Source organism: Bos javanicus, chromosome 13, assembly GCF_032452875.1.
Source record: "Bos javanicus breed banteng chromosome 13, ARS-OSU_banteng_1.0, whole genome shotgun sequence".
NCBI lineage: Eukaryota > Metazoa > Chordata > Mammalia > Artiodactyla > Bovidae > Bos > Bos javanicus.
In genome coordinates, this window is record NC_083880.1 from 54,888,125 (window position 1) to 54,904,823 (window position 16,699).

General features: G+C 62.5%; 1 protein-coding gene across 3 annotated transcripts; it reads left to right on the plus strand.

Annotated features, from left to right (window-relative positions):
* The first annotated feature begins 887 nt into the window (after window positions 1-887).
* Window positions 888-15,704, plus strand: RBBP8NL (RBBP8 N-terminal like). 3 transcript variants are annotated; one of them, XM_061436967.1, is made up of 14 exons: window positions 888-1,019; window positions 7,132-7,276; window positions 8,321-8,363; window positions 8,907-9,002; window positions 9,307-9,419; window positions 9,989-10,061; window positions 10,368-10,498; window positions 10,624-10,706; window positions 10,972-11,138; window positions 11,682-12,387; window positions 12,650-12,776; window positions 13,221-13,291; window positions 13,385-13,511; window positions 15,076-15,704. In XM_061436967.1, the coding sequence occupies exons 1-14, from the start codon at window positions 1,002-1,004 to the stop codon at window positions 15,093-15,095; spliced, it is 1,920 nt and encodes a 639-aa protein (XP_061292951.1). In that variant the 5' UTR covers window positions 888-1,001; the 3' UTR covers window positions 15,096-15,704. The 3 variants fall into 3 exon arrangements, with proteins under 3 accessions (XP_061292951.1, XP_061292950.1, XP_061292952.1); XM_061436966.1 differs by having other exon boundaries at window positions 889-1,019; window positions 10,624-10,712; XM_061436968.1 differs by lacking the exons at window positions 888-1,019; window positions 8,321-8,363 and having other exon boundaries at window positions 7,192-7,276; window positions 10,624-10,712.
* Window positions 15,705-16,699: the final 995 nt, after the last annotated feature.

The following is a 16,699-nucleotide window of genomic DNA, read 5'->3' on the forward strand; positions in this document are numbered from 1 at the left end:
GTGCCTCCTGGGACCTCACCAGGGCAGCTGGCCTAGAGCCCGGGTCCTCCCCCATGGAGCCCTGAGAACTCCCCGGGTTTCCCTCAGGTACCCCAAGGGAGGGCTCATGTGCAGAGTTGGGGGTAGGAATTTGGGTGTAGCTTAAGGGGGGTCAGGGTGAGGGAGTACAGGGTGGGGGCTTGTGGAGGAAGCAGGGGGGAGCCGAGGGGGAAGAGTATGGGGTGGCTGTGGCCCTTGGGCCAGCTCTTTTCTGCATGAGTGCAGCCACAGTGTCGCGAGCGGAGGACAAACACGGAAAACTGCAATGCCCGGCTGCTCCTGTGCCCATGGTGGTGGCCCCTGGCCCAGCCCCACAGGGCACCCCAGGCCGCCCTGAGACCCTAGATGCCCACCCGCCTAGGCCACCTGCCTGTTCTCTAGTGGGGGCTGGAGGAGCCAGTGAAAGGCAGGGGCCCCAACCCAGCAGGGCCACTGCCAACCCCACATCTAGATTCCATCTCCAGAGCTCCAATAGAGGCAGGCCTGTGGTCATCATCCCCAATTTACAGACAAGGAAACTGAGGCAGGACAGCTCAGTCCACGGGAGCCAGGGGAGAGGCTCTCTGCTCTCCTCCACCCGGAGGTGAGAACGCTCCTTCCTCCCCCAGCTCCCCTACAATCTGCCCCTGCCCTGCCCCTCACGTCCACTTCCAGGCTCTGGATTCTCCTTGCAAACTGCCCGGCTCCAGCCAGAGGCCCAGGCCGTGCGGAGATCATGGAGAAACAATCCTCTCTCTGTGAGGGTCAGACCCGACCCGTTCTGCCACTTTCTGTGCGATGGCAGAACCCGTTGGGTGGGTTTGGGCCGGCTCTGCCTCCTCTCTGCTCCTGGCCGGGGGAATCAAAAACCTGTCAAGCGGGTTTGACCAAAATTATGTCTTGTTCCCAAGCAAGTTCATAGTGCTGGTTTCCATCTCTCAGGCGGGAGCGTCCCAGAGCAGAGCGGAGGTCCCCGGAGGTCGATGCGGACACGGGACCATGTGAGTACCTGGGGGCCCCGGGGCCCCAGTGGCTTTAGTAGTTGGGGGCAGGGGAAGGGGCACAAGATCTGGGGTCACTGCGGGGTGCTAGCTACCAAGCGGAGAACCAGCCCCTGCTCGTGGGGGCTGGAGGAAGGGCCAGGCTGGAGTGGTGGCCACAGCCCCTGCTCTGGGGTACACGGTCCAGGGGACTGAGTGGGAGCACAAGCTGCAGCAAGCTTCCTGGGCAGACAGGCTGGGGGAGCCAAGGCTTGGAAGGCTGGGGTTGGCACTGCTGTGCTGGGAAGTCCCTGGGTCTTCTGGGGACACTGGGAACAGGCCGGGGGCCTGGCACTTCATCCTGGTCCGGCCTCACCGCCTGGATCCTCAGACAGGCTGCAGCTGGGGAATGAGGGCTGGAACGTGGTGCAGCCAGCCATGGCTCCCTGCAGGCCACTGTAGGACATCAGCTGCCCTCAGTTTGGTGTCCCCTGGGAAGCAGTGACAAAAGGCTCCCAGGCCTCGGTCCTGCTCAGCCTCCCCCCGCCAGGCCTCAGGGAGGCGGCTGAGAAGTCGCAGTGGCCCTGGGCCGGCCCATCCTTGAGGAATCAGGTTGCAGGGCCCGCTGTTATCTGAGCCACCAGCGACACCTCGGCCTTGCTGAGCAAGTGCACACCTGCCTTGTGCCTCTGTGCATGTGTGCACACACACATGCAATACTCGAGTATGGGCGCACACGTGCAAGCAGCTTTCCCCCGTCCTGCGCAGTGCCACGTGCAGTGGGGGGAGTGCACGCATGTGCACACTTTTCTCTCATGCAGTAGTTGTTGGGATGTTGTTAGGATACCGTTGTGTCTGCACGTGTGGGCATCACATATGTATGCACATGTGTCATGGGTCTACGTGTCTGGTGATGCTAGAAACCATCCAGGCAATGGCACCTCTCAGGACCTGCCATCTGAGCTGGCCCAGGAGGTTGCAGGAGGCTGCACTGGCCATGTCCCTTGCGAGCTGGTGACTGTGGACTAGTGCCATCTCTCGGGGCCATAGAACCTTCATCTGCACAGTGAGGGCTGTCATGGCCACTCCACAGGCAACGTGAGCCCAGGGACTGACTACATGAGACGTTCCTGCCAGACGCCTGGATGTGGGGGCTGGCAGGCTGGCCCCTGACCACCTGCAGTCAACGAGCACTGGATGCCTGCCACATGGAGGAGACCCGGCAGCCCAAGGGGTGCAGACTCCTCAGTCTCCAGGAGCTGGGCTAGGGCACTGCCATCGTTTTGTGGCCCAGGACACTGAGACACAGTGGGAGAGAGACTCAGCTAAGGTGACCGGAGAAGAGGCTTCTCCCTCACCACGTGGGGCGTAGGGAGCCACCACCGGAGTCTCTGACCTGCTTCTTACCTGTCCCTGAGTCTGTAGAATGGGTCAGTGAGTGCCAGAAGGCAGGGTGAGCTCCAATCACACCCGTGGGCTGAGCCAGGGCACACAGCAGGTGCTCCGTAAAGATCTGTGTGGGGACATGGAAAGGGCTTGGATGGTGTGCCCAGCCTCGGGAGGCCCCTGGTGACGGGCAGGCGGAGCATCCCTGGGTCACTCTGGGACATGGTAGGAGACCTGCAGTGGGCGCTACACAGCGCAGAGAGCCCTGGCCCGGTGCTCGGCTCAGCGGATGCCCGGGGAACAAGGGCCATTGCTGTGGTTATCGCTGCACCATTGTCATCGTGTTACTCGCAGGTGGGTGGAGGGATCAACTGCAGAGAAGGTGCAGAAGTGGGGCCCTGGGGCTCCTGGACCAGAGGGCATGCTGGAGAAGAGGCCCCAACAAGAGAAAGCGGCCAGGGCCCTGCCGGCTGGCCCAGGAGCCGGGCAAGAAACTCTCCACCAAGGCTTTGGGGCTCAGTGGGCAGCACCCAGACCAGGGCGACAGCTGGAGCTCTGGTGGCCTTCTCTCTACATGGTGGCAGGGGCATTTCCCTGAGACACGGCCATGAAGATGCAGTGGTCCCTGAGTGTCCATGCAGGGCACGAGTGTGTATCATCAATGCTGGCATCTGAGACTCTGCTCTGAACTCAGGGGTGTTCTTGTCCTCCTGTAGAGGGCCTTGGTGGCACTTGAACTTGGGCTCCTGTAAGGAGCCCTGCTGGACCCCTGGGGCTCCCTGCAGGGACTGCTGCATGGGATGGATGCAGGGTCTCCATCTGCAGTTAGCTGAGTGCCTGCTGGGCCCTGGGCTGAGTACACACATCACCCGGAAGGCATCGTCTGGACACACGTATTTGGTGGGACACGCCCACAACAACCTGAGGTGGCGGCGCGGTTACCTCAGATGAGGGACTCAGGCTCTGGGGACACACTAGTCCCGTCTACAGAGGCTCCAGGCAGGCCAGGGCGCACTGCGCAGGCTGACCTTGCCCAGGTGAGTGGCAGGTGCACAGGGTCACCAGTGTGCCTGACCCCTGCCCTGCCCTCCAACCTGCAGCTTCTAGGGCTCCACTCAGCAGAGATCGTCCAGCCTGGGTGTCCAGAGCAGGAGTAGGAGTGACCCTGGACCCTTGAGGAGCAGCCCTCAGGTCTCCTCTTCCAGTACCACCACCCCCAGCCCCCACAGTGGGCAACTCGGGCCACCCTCTCCAGTGCCCAGGGCCCCCAGGCCCAGAGGCAGCAGCCAAGACCCCACCCCATAACCTGCTCCCTCCTCCTGACACCACTGTAGCCCCCACCCCAGGCCTGGGGGGAGCCCTCCTGCCTTGAGTTCCCTGAGCCCCTCAGCGCCTCTCCCCTTAGTGGCTCTCAGCACACCTGGCAAACACCAGGGAGGCCCCCAGGGAGGGCTGGCCCACCGTCCTCGGGCCGAGACCACATGCACCTTTTAAAAATAATTTCATTTATGTTCATTTACTTGTTTCTGTCTGCACTGGGTCTTTGTTGCTGCACAGGCTCTTCTCTAGTTTTGGCAAATGCGGCTGCTCTCTAGTTGTGATGCGCGAGCTTTTCATTGCAGTGGCTTCTCTTGTTGAGGAGCACAGGCTGCAGGCAGGCGGGCTTCAGTAGTTGCGGCTCCCAGGCTCTAGAGCACAGACTCCGTAGTGTGGCTTAGTTGCTCCACGGCACGTGGGATCTTCCTGGACCAGGGCTCGAACTTGTGTCTCCTGCACTGGCAGGCGGATTCTTATGAACTGAGCTACCAGGGAAGACCCCACATGCGCTTTTACAGCTGAGGTTCTTCCTACCCACAACCACCAAATTCCTGTCAGCTGGGGACCCACCTCCTCATCCCTCCGCTGCTTCCTTGGACCCAACCCCCCCTGCACTTTGAGGGTGGGGGCTGGGTCAAGGGCTGCCCCAGGAGACTGACTGTCCTCTTCTCCTTGGCCAAATGCCCTCTGTCACCTGCCGGCCCAGGGGAGCCACACCACCCCCATGGCACTGTTGCCAGTGGCTGGACAGCCCTGGTCATCCCTGGGAGATGTGAAGCTCCCAGCAGAATACACCTTCCTGCGAGATGTGAAGCTCCCAGCAGAATACACCTTCCAGCTGTGCTGCCCGTGCCTGGCCCCGGGTCTGTGTCCATGCTGCCCCCTGCCCATCAGAGACCCCAGAGGGGCAGCCAGGTGGGGCCTTTGGGTGGTTTGGAATAGAGAGGAGCCTGGGGTACCCAGACAGAGGAGGGTGTCTGGGCCCTTATCCACCTGGCTCCACACCACAGTGCTGTCATTAGGAACAATGTCGGCCTCTCACTCGGACCTGCGCCCAACCGCAGAGCCTCTCCTGGGCCTGGGGCACCGCAGGCTCCCAGGGGCGGCTCCTTCATGGGTGTTGGCCCAGCCCAGGGCCCATGGTAGACGCTGATAGGGAAGAACGGCCTGTCAGGCAGGTCTGGGTGGAATTTCAGGCACAATGGCTTGGCCCTCCCCAGCTGGCCCACCTCCCCCTGCAGGGAGCCTGAGCCGAGGAGAGCTCCTCCCACAGTCCCGTCTCCCACCACCAGATGAAGATGGGAGAGCCAGCAGAGCAGGGCCACCTGGAGCACATCCCTGGTCCACAGAGGGCAAGGACATATCCTCAGCCCCAGGGAGAAGTCAAGCCCCGACTCCCGCTTCCCACTGGGCAGCCAGGGAGCATGACCTGATGTCTTTGGGCCTCAACTTCCCCATCTGGAAAGTGGGCTCCTTGCAGTGTGGTCAGGGTTAGATGGGCTCAGGAAGTGAGGCCCAATTATCATGTACACCCTACTACAGCCCTGGTCTCCCCCACCCTCTGCAATTCAGCATCTTGTCCCCTAACCTGCCAGGACACCCCTCTGGCTTCCAGCCTCAAGGAAGGGAACCCCACCAAGCTCCTCTCATTCCCAGAGCCCTCACCCACCCAACACACAGTCAGTAGGCAGAGACCTCCCCCTCTTCCCTGGCCATCTCTTGGGAGTGTCCCAGAGGCCAGGCATGTCTAAAACGAGTTTGGAGAGCCCCACCTTCCTGTCACTCCATCCGTCTAGCACATCCCTGCCTGTGGGCTCTGGTGGCCACTGTGAGACACAGGACCATTCTCTGTCCTCTTGCTGAGCCTGGGGTTTGAGGACCCAGCTGAGAGCCAGCCCCCTTGTCAAGTCCTCTTGGAAAGCTCCAGGACAGTGAGTGCTTGCCCCGGCCTGGCTTATCTTGGGGTCACAGGGCCTGCCCCCCTCAGTTGGCGGTCCCACTGCCAGGGCACCCAGCATCCAGCTTCAGAGAGCCCAGAGCAGCTGTGCCTCTTCTACACTTCCTGTGCATGACTCCTGCAGTGCGCTGGCCCCTACTCTGCTGTGTCTCGGAAGCAAACCGTAACAGCCCTGGATCGTCATCTCTCCTGCCACCGCTGGACACTACCAGCAGGCGCTGGAGGGTTTCCAGTCTGGGGACTGCTGATGCAAACACTCCGGTCTCTGAACGCAAGTGAGACCACACACCTCCTTCAGTGAGGAGCGGAGGAGGGGGCTGCGTGTGGCCTCGGGCAAGGCCGAAGGGGTCTTTGGGCAGAGGTTTCCAGGGTTTGTGAAGAGGCCCTCCTGGGGTGGTGGAGCACTGCGCCGGTTGGTGGTGGCCTGGGCCGAGGCAGGCTCTGTGAAGGAGGGAAAGTGAGGTTCTGGGCATGTGCAGACACAAAGCCAGGGGACCCCAGGGCTCCCTCCCCCTGGCCTGGAGGTGATGATGGCATGGGTCTGGGCTGGTGGCATCGCTGCTGACCTGGCTATGAGCTGTGGGTCTGACTTCACTGGGTGACAGACAGTGCCACAGAGCAATGGTGGCCTGTGGTACCCACCACCAGAGGTGTGCCACCAGGACTGAGGGGCTCTCACCCGGAGGAGGGTGGCGCCTGGCACCACAGTGAGGAACCTGATTCGGGGCTGAGCCCCAGGCTCACTCCCGGCTCTGAGCTGGACCCTGTGGGACCCGAGAGATACTCACCAGGCCCACTGGACGGGCCCTGTGGCCACTACCAGAGGGAAGAAAGTGCTGCTCAGAGGGGCCAGAGCTCACGGCAGTCACACAACGGGCAAGGTTATCTTGCTCCCAGCTTGGATTCTCACTCCCACAACCTTTTAAGTTTTAGCAAACGCTTCGTGGAGGTGAAACACAGGCAGGAAAAAGGGCCCAGGCCATGAGGGGCGGCTAGGTGGACTTCTGCCTGTGCACAGCCACCAGTTCCTACAGAGAAAATAGCCAGCCAATCCCCAAAGTCCCCACTGAGGCCCCACGGGGCCATCCATGCCACTGCGGGCACCTGAACCCTCCTGAGAGAGCTTTCCCACTGGCTGAACAAACTCTGGCTTACTGACCCGCCAGCTGTCGGCCGGCTTGGGCATCTCCAGTCTGGGGCTTCATCACAGGTCACGTGCACCCTCATGGTCCCAGCACCAAGTGGGAGCTGGTCCCCTCAGGCCATCTGCTTTGCTGTGAAGACTGGATTAGGGAGTTGAGATGAAGTGAGAATGTCCCATCCCTACAGGATGGACATACATGCCCCCCTTAGGCGTGGACAGGACCCAGTGGGTGGTCACAGGACAGGACTCCCACACCTACCTCCTGCACCCTGCAGCCCACAGACCCCTCCTGAGCCAATGTGACTGTCCTACGGCTTCCTGCTCCACAGGCTGGAAACAGAGGGCCAGTAGAGGCCAAGGGGCCTTCCCCACACCTGGAGCACAGAGGACCCAGGGCCAGGGCCACGGGAGCCATGGAGAGCTTCACAGAGTCACTAAACAGACTGAAGGAAGTCCATGAGAATGAGGTCATGGGTGAGTACCTTGGGGAGGACAAACTCTCAACTGGACAGCAGTCTAAGGGCCAAGGTCAGGCCAGGGGACTCCCACATGTTGCCTCCAATTCTCGCCAAAACCAGGACCATGACTTGCAGGCCCAGAAAAGGAGTCCTGACCCAGAGCCCAGAGCTGCATTGTGGCCAGGCACCCAGCCTTAGACCAACACCCAAGTGCAGCCCTGGAGGGGTGGCCCCCAAATGGTCAGTTCACATCAGAGCAGAAATAAAAGACCAGCCTGGCCACAGACAGCTGAGACACTAAAGCCAAAACCAGCCCCTTGCCCCAGGTGGGGGCCTCCTTGTCCCCCAGAAGGGAGGTTACCTACTTTCCTTGTAGGAATGGAGCCCAAGGCTCCGGAGGCTTGTCTGGAGCGTTCCGGGTGCTGAGCTAAAATCCCTCTGCCCCTTCCAGAACCCCAGGCTAAGCTCTGCCCTGGCACGCACGTCTGTCCAGTTTCCCCACCAGCAACAGGACTGCAGCCACCTGCTCCATTCACTCCCTCAGTGCCTGGACCAGACCCTCCCCTGACATTTCTGACAGTGCTCACTCCCCCTCCCACATCAAAGGCCCAGAGACGCGGAGGGGCGGGGACTGCTTGGGCTAGCCTAGGACCCAAGCCAGACCATGATGGGAGGGGAGGAGGGGTTGTGCTGGGGTCTCCCTTGGGGGCCCATTGGCAGCACCCAAAAAGCATCCCTCCCGGGCCTTGGCTGGGTAACTGGTGACTCCCAGCATCCGGGACCCATCCCCAGCTGACACCAGAGCCAGAGACAAGGGAGGGGAGAGGCTGGGCCCAGACCGGGGTCCCAGGCCGCCAGGAGACTGACCAGAAGCTGGCAGCAGGTGCAGACTGGGAGCCCTCCAAGGGGGTGACCTCAGGGAGTCAGTGCAGGGACCCAGGCAGGTGGCGGGCGTCTGGAGAGGGTTCTGCCAGACAAACAGGGACAGGAAATGCCCCGGCTCCATGTAGAGGTGGCAGCCCAGCTGGGCCTGACCTCTGCTCCTTTCCTCACTCCTCAGGCCTACAGAACAAGCTTATGGAACTGAACTCAGAGAGGTGCCGGTGAGTGAGGACAGGACTGGCCCAGGAGACTGGAAGGGCAGTGACTCCCCAGGGTTCATCTCCCCTCTTCCCCTGCAGCCCCAGGGCCCTGGCACTGCCACTAGCAGTGATGCAGGAGAAAGTGAAGCTCAGCATAGCGGGTAGGGGGAGTCTGGTCCGAGGTCATGCCTCGAGGAGATGGAGGAAGTGGGGCTAGAAAGTCCAAGCCCACCAGAGTGAACAGGGACCCTCCAAGGGGATGGGCAAGGAGCATCCATGAAGGGCACCTCTGGGACAATAGCTATCAACAGGGGGACTCCACGTGAGTCCTGGAGACCCACAGGCAGACTCCCCAGGTCCCCACTTCACAGAACGCTGCCAGGTGGCACATGGACGAGACAGAGTCCTCAAGGCCATACACACTCACACTTGGGCGAGCTGGCACTGCCCTTGAGAGGCCCCAAGTCTCAAGGAAGTCCTAGGCTGGTGGCCAGGGAGAGAACAGTGGGTAGTAGAGAGCTCTCTGAGTAGATCAGACCCCCCACTTCAGATTGTCCCCCACAGGGATGCCCAGAGGGTGGAGGAGCTCTGTGCCAAGAACCACCAGCTCAGGGAGCAGCAGAAGGTGCTGAAGGAGAACCTGCGGGCGCTGGAGAACAGGTGGGGGCACCTCACACCCCACTCATAATGGGGGCAGGGACAGAGGAAGACCAGAGCGTTCTGTGGAGAATGAGTCTGGGATACTCTGGAGTCAACTCAGCCACTGCAGGACTTCTCAGAGCCTTAAGTAAACTGCACTTTTCAAGGTTCCTTCCCAAACTCAACAGCATGTGGCATGCTTAGCCCACAGGGTGGGCAACGTGGTGGGGAAAGGCAGGGCAGGTCCTGGGACTGGGGCGGGGGGCGCGGCATCCCGGCCCCTCCCTCTCAGAGCAGCCTCTCGCCATCCCTCCTCGCCCCGCAGGCTGCGGGCTGGGCTGTGTGACCGCTGCATGGTCACCCAGGAGCTGGCCAGAAAGAAGCAGCAAGAGTTCGAGAGCTCCCTCCTCCAGAACCTGCAGCACGTCTTCCTCCTCAGTGAGCGCCCCCCTGCCCCGTGTCCTGCACCCCGTCCTCCTGTGGGGGCCGGCGACCCCCCACCTCCTCAGCCCAACGAGGGGTCTCGGGGAAAGGGGAGGAGGTGACCCAGGGCTGCACTGTCAGGAGGGACACCCGCACCCCAATTCACAGACAGATGGTGCAAAGCCCCCCGCTGGCCCCCACAGGCCACCTGCTGCTCAGTCACTGGGCCTGGGCGTCCCTGCCCTCTCAAGGCCTCAGCTCCCTCCTTCTCAGGATAAGGAGGGTCCCGCAGAGACCTGGGTTCCATGAGTCCTGCTGATGAGCACAAGCCCCTTTCCTTTGGCTGGGGGGTCCCTCGAGGCTAGGGAGCGCCATCCCTTTTCACAGCCTCCAGGCTGGTGCTGTTCACTCAACATCCACCCACCCACTCAGGCAGCAAGCATCTATGGGGCGCCTGCTGTATGCCAGGCCCCAAGCCAAGTGCTGGAGTCCCAGCTGGGCCAAGACAGGGGGACTCCCAGGGCCGTGAGGACCCCGCTCGCCCTTCCCCTCCCCAAGTCCTTCCTAACCAGTGCCTTCTGCAGCCACTGAGCTGACGCGGCTGCAGGAGGAAAATGACGCCTTGAAGGAGGAAGTGAAGCGGCTTCAGGGCCCAGAGTGAGTGGGGGGAGCCCCAGGCACTTGTGCAGGGGGAGGGGTCCCACAGGCCAGCATCCTGGGACAGATAGCGACCTCCCCTGGTCTGCAGGCACAAGACCCCACAGAAGCGGAGCTGGGCCGCAGCACCCATGGCAGCTCTGGCACTTGGGCCATCCCCAGACATGGGTGTGAGCCCACGATGATGTCTTTCCTGGTCACCTGGGTCTCCCACACAGGCGGCTTGGCCCCCAGGAGGGCGCCCTGGCCTTTCTGATCGTCTCTGGGATGCTGCCCCCTCACCTGCCTCATATTTGCCTCCCACAGGCCCAAGCCCCAGCTCAGGGAGGGCATCTCGGACCCCCCATCACCCCTGCTGCTCCCCTCCCTGGGCGCCCGGAAGGCCGTCACTGAGAAACCACTGGGAGGCCACGAGGAGACAGAGGATGGCCATGCAGGTGCAGGTCCATGGGAGAGGCAGGTGTGGGGCAGGGGGCTGAGCAGCCTGAGACCAGGGACCCTCGGGCCAGGGGCTGAGCTGACCCCTCAGCAGCTGTCCTCCCTTCTATCCCTCCTCCCACAGAAAGGCCGGGGGTGTACGGGACATCGCCAATGGCCAAAATCTCCCCAAGTCCCAATCTTCATGAGGCACGGACCCCGGACATGGTGAGGGTGAGGGACCCCGAACCCCTGAATCCACTCCTCCCTCTTCCCGGGCAGCCCGAGGAGGAGGCCAGAACTGCCAGCCCTGCTGTGTGCCATGCACATGGTAACATGCCCATCCTCGTGCCAAGCAGGGAGTCCTGAGCTCCACGCGATGACGGTGGAAGCAAGGCTCAGAGTGGGTGGGAGACCTGCCCAAGGTCGCACAGAGAAAAGGGCAGAAGGTAGCAGCCGAGCCCACCCAGACTGACCCGCCTACCCTGTGCAGAACCCCCAGCGCATCTCCAACCAGCTGCATGGGACAATCGCCGTGGTGCAGCCTGGGTCCCGGGCCTGCTCCGCCGACCAGGGCTCCACCAATGGGACGCCCCCACTGCTGCCCACCAGGAACAGCCCACCCAGCCCACCTGGCGAGCACAGCCTCCCTCTGGACAGGTGAGTGCCCGCCCTCTACCACCACCAGGAGCTCCCTCAGCTGGGCACCTGGTCTCCTCCTCTGGTCCCAGCTTTAAGGCAGGGGCCAGCAGCAGGGAGTCCCTCCCTTTGTCCCTTCAGGAGAACTGCTCTCCCTGGCTTGGCTTCCCCCTGCCTGCAGCATGGTTCCCACGTGGACATCTGAACGGCCAGGGCAGGGTGGGGGTTCGTGGACAGAGGAGATGGGGACTGGGCACCCCCTTTCATCGTGGTCTGAGGAGAGTGGGGGTGGGGTTGTCGTGGGTGACCAGGTGGGCAGGGTGCTCCAGGGGACTGGGCAGGCAGCTGACGCCCAGAAGGGGGAGAGGCCTTAGTGGCCAGTTCCCTCCTCTGATCCCCAGGCCCCAGGCAACTCTAAAACCAGGCACCCAGGGGCCCGGGCATTCCCTTCCCCACTGCCCACCGTGTCACGTGGGCACCTGCCTTACCCCCAGGACCCCTAGTCCTCCCTGTGAAGTGGGGCTGACTATGCCCCACAATCACCAGGCTTCTCCTTCCCCACAGCTTCCTGCAGGCCTCTCGGCCTTCTGCCAGGACCTTCGAGTCCCTGAAGCACTCCCTCCAGGCCGACCGCCTCTGCCTCCTGAACCGGCATCTAACCCTGCACCTTGGCAGCCCCCCGGCCCCCGCCACAGCCCCCAGCGGCCCCCAGTCCCAGGGCCTCAAGGCTGGGGAAGCGGAGGCCTGGGAGGAGCCCTCGGGCCTGCTGGGCCTGCCGGGCGCCCTGGTGGGCGTGCGGAACCCACGGCTGGAAGGCGCACTGCACATGCTCCTGGCCCAGCAGCTGCGGGCACAGGGCAGGGTGGGCAGTGCCCGGCTGAGGGGCCCTTGGGGGCCCAGAGGGACGCCGCCTTCCCCACCAGCCGACTCAGACTCCGAGGGTCCTGAAGGCGAGGCGGCCAGGGAAACCCTGTCCAGAAGGAGGCACCCACAGCCTGCAGGCCCGGGCAGCCCCCAGGGGAAGGAGGGCACGGCCACACAGGACTATGTCCCAGACAAGCCCCTGGACCTCTCAGAGAGGGGTCGGTGCCGGGCCAGCACTCCCAAGCCTGCCAACCAGTCGGGGTCACTCAGCCCTCCACAGGTCCCCACGCCCAGCCTTGAGCCACCCCAGGGAGTGGGACCACCTGCCCAGTGTGGAGCCCAGAGACTCAGCAATGGCACCCAGGAAGCCAAAGAGCCAGAGGCGGAAGAGCATCCATCTTCTCCGGTGAGGGACCAAGCCCCGTTCCTGGGCTCTGTGTGTCCCACCCAGAGCACCTGGGCCCCAGGCTGCCCTCTCTTCTCTGCTCCACTCCACCAGCCAGTTGCGGAGGGAAAGCCTGCTGCCCAGGTCACAAGCCACAGGGAGCCAGCTGACCCTCCAGTCCTGTCCTGTCCAGGGCTCCCACAGGCTGTGCCCGAGGCCGGGTTGGGAAGAGAGAGGGAAGTTGCCTTACGTGAGCTCAAGTCTCTTCCTTCTTTCCTGCCAGGACGCGCCCTACTCTGCCCCAGGGCCCCACCTCAGCCTGCCCTCTCCAAGTGGGCCAGGAGAGGAGGACAGAGGGAGGCCTAGACTTCCCCCCTACCCAACAAGGCCTGGTGGAGACGGCCACCCAGGTGAGGATGCGAACACAGCAAGTGTTCCACGATGGAAGTGGAACCACAGTGAGCAGGGAGGGCCTGACCCAGCAAACTCTGGTCTCAGATTTGGTTCCCCACCTCCAGACCCAGAGTGGAGCGAGGGGCCCAGGGAGGGCACGTTTCTGACCACAGGAAGTGAATGGAGAGCATCCTAGCAACTGGGGCTTCAGGGCAGGTGATGAGTTCCCTGTCATCCAGCAACTAAGCCAGGGGCACCCCAGTGGGTGGGGTCACTGCAGGAGTGTAGGGAACTTTGGGCTTGGATTCCACCCCAGGGCAGGTTACTCGGGCTCTCTGTGCCTCAGTTTCCCCAGCTTCAGAGGTGTTGCCACTGGTCTCAGCCTGGCAGGTTAGGGGCCTAGGCTTCTACTAGATGCCCAGGCCACCATCCTGGCCTGACCCACACCCCGCGTCCTGCAGAGCTCAGCAAAGTCCATGGGCAACAGCTGGAGTCGGATGAGCTGGACGAGCCAGACACCTCGGATAGTGAGGTCAGTACTGCCACACACTGGGGTAGGGGGGTGGCACCCTGGCTGCCCCAGACTTGGGGGGGTCCTCACCATGACCACACCCCCACTCTTCAGATGGTCCTGAGCACCAGGGCGGAGGCCACACAGAGCTCGCCAGGGGAGGGACCCGGGTGTGTCTGCGACAAGGAGTGTGGACGGGGCCCGCAGAAGAGGAAGCGGGCCTCAGACTCCTGGAGCAAAGGTAGGCCCCAGGTGGGGGCGGGGCAGTTGCAGCACCGATATCCACAGCCTTTCTGGCTACGCGGAGCTGCTCCCAGAGCAGTCTTGTAAGAGGGCCTGGGTCAGGCCTGGGCAGACCCCGAGTCCACTTCCTCCTTGCTGGGCTGGCCCCTTCACCCCAAGCCTGTCTCCCTCCAGAAAGGAGGCGATATGAGACAGCAGTGGGACACAGGCAAGGACAGTTGTGTCATCTTCAAGGGAGAAGGGGCATCCTGGGCCACGAACAGCCCCAGGCCTGGTGGTCCTAGACCCTTCCCCTCTCACAGCCCCACCTGGGAGGGGTCAAGCTCACCTGGACCACCTTGTCCACTTTTAAGGAGGAGGCCCAGCAGAGGGTGCTGCCTCCTAGGCATGGGTGTGTTTGTTCCCGATGTGGGGCTGGGGGCTGCTCTCCCTTTTGCCAAGGGTGGTGCCTGTGGGCTCCCTCTCCACCCAGGCCGAGGGTATAAGGACGACTCCCACTTCCTGCTCCGGGCACAGTGGCAGCTCGGGCCGGGTTTCCAGGCGCCCGCGAGAGCCTCTGAATGCCTTAGCTGATGCTGCACGCCGCCTGGTGTTTGTCCAGGCAGGCCTGTGTCGCAGGCTGGGCCATGGCTGCCACAGTGCACCACTGTTGCCGGGAAGGTGACCGCAGCCTGTTTGTCAGGCGAGCGCTGGAGGAGGCCAGCATGCTGGTGTGACCTCACAGCACAGCCAGCTGGGCACTTTTGGAAGACGTCCTGGCAGGCAGGGTCCACAGGGGTGCACCACATCTGCCCCCACCTTCCACATGGAGTCAAGCCAGCCCCTTGCCCGCCCACCCAGACCAAGGCAGGGGCTCCCCAGATGGCACCCATACCCTCAGCACCTCACAGGGGATAAGTGAGAATAGCGCCCTTGTGTCGTGTGCCCATAGAGAGAGAGGCTCAAGGAGCATCCGGTCGTTACTGCCTTTGGGCCTCATGGGCCTGCCCGGGGATTAGCCATCACTGTCTCACAAATGCAAAAGTGGGGGCTCAGGGTGGGGCAACTTGCCCAGGGTCACAGAGGTGCTACGCGGGGTCAGGATGCCAACCTGATCCATCTGACCCAGAACCAGAGCTGGTTCCGCATCAGAGGCACGCCTGAAGCCCAGCATTGTGCAGGTCTCACCTGCAAGGGTGCCAGGAACCATATGTCCTTTCTCTGTGACCCCAGAGGTAGGCCCATGGAAGCACCTGCCAACATCCCAAGTGTTCTGAGAACATTTCCCTATAAGCTTAGCTTATCCAGATGCCCCAGACCCTCTGCAAGGTCGCAGGGGAGGCCCCAGGGCTGGGCGGATTCCAGGGTCACACACCTTCTACCAAATTCCCAAGGCTCCCCTCCGATCAGGCCGCCCTGTCCAGCATCCGCTGCCATCAGGAACAGGTTGACTGTCAGTGTGGGCTCCTGTGTTCCCAGAAACTGCCCACGAGGCCCTGGGCAAAAGCCCAGTGTCCCCGTAAGAGAGGACACACAAGGTTACTACTGTGCCTCCCAGCTTAACCTTGGTCCACTTCCCACAGCCTCCAAGAAGCCGACCTGAGGAAGGAGGAACCAGGGAGCCAGGAGTCCCTCACCCAGCACCAGCACCTGGGAAAAGACCAGGGCATCCCAGCCTGCCCAGTGATGCGCCCCACCTGATTGATTGCCCGCAGCCAGGACAACCCCCACTGCCAGCCAAGCAGACAGCCCCGGGAGCGGGGTAGTGGACTGGGTCCTGCCACATCCACAGGGGTGTGAAGGCCAAGACGATTGGTCTTTTGAACCCCTCCATCTCGGAAACGATCTTACCCACCACTCTCACCCCAGCATCTGCTCCCTTGTGGGGAGCAGGGTCCTGGGAGACCGAGATGGCTCAAGCTCCAGCCGAGCCCCGCCCCCAGCCCTGCTGTGCACGGGCAGGCCCTCCTGGGCAGTGCCCCTCCTCCCACCAACCCAGACTCCACTAGTACCCTGGACCCAGGGGCTGCATGCCTTGCTACCCATTCCAGACGGGGTATCGAGCTCCAAGCAGTGGTCTCGGGCGCCCCCTTGCGGGAGGTCCCACAAATGTGCTGCCCGGTGAGAGCTAAGAAGGCCGGCAGGCGGCAGTGCAACACCTCTGCAGAGATGGGGGTCCCAGGGCATGGGGAGAATAAAGTGTAAGGAAGGATGGCGTGTGCAGCTGGCAGGGTTGGGCTTCAGCCGGGCCTCCACCTTCCCCGGGTGGGTGACTCTTGAGTGTCCAGGGATGGGGAGCCTCTGGGGAGGGCTGCGGGAACAGAATGTGCGCCAGGCGCCACGCAGACCCTCTCATCGACACCTCTATGTCCCTGGCCCCATACCCGCCACTGAACCGTCAGCCCTCTGCACAACCACAGGGAAGCTCACCCAGGACACTGCCCCGCACAGAACCAGGAAGACCGTGTTCTGCCCCCTGCCCCGCTATCTCTGCAACAACCTCAAAGCTTGACATGGTGCCAGCTGGCAGAAGAGAGACCACCCCAGAGCCCAGCCCCATTATCCAGCAGCAGACAGCATGGTTTTGGAGCTGAGGGCCAACAACCAGATGACAGCCATCCCCCTTTATCTTCCTCATCTGACATCAGTGTAACTATTAGCCACCAGCTTGTGGGTCCTGCCCCCTCCACCTGCCAGGGCCCTCCTACTAGAACAGCAGGCCAGCAGGGCCCTAATCCATCAATGTTGAGCCGGCTTCTCCTCGCTAACAGAGAGAAATTTGTGTGCCATGTCTGGCACATTGCATGGGGAGCATTCACAGAGCTGTGTGGCAGATTTCATGGCGAGTGCCCAGTCTTCAGCCTCCAGGTAGACCCAGCACGGTGACGTTCCCTGGCTGAGCCGCTCAGCCCTGACAATACCCTGAGGTCACAGTCGCTGTCCCCACTTGAAGGATGAGTAAACCTACAGGCAGAAAGCTGGACAGAGCAGGCCAGTGCCATACAGGTGGCTATACGACCCTGCCCGGCAAGACGCAGGTGGGCTCCTGAGCATGAAGCCACTGGCTCTGGAGTCTGGGTCGGCAACAGAAGGCCTGGTACCCCGTAGACTCAAGGTCACTTTGCTGCTGAGGGATAGAAGTGTAGGACTCTGCCTGGGGCGGAAACTCCAGCATCACCCTGCCTGCCACCCCAAGCAGGTGCCTTC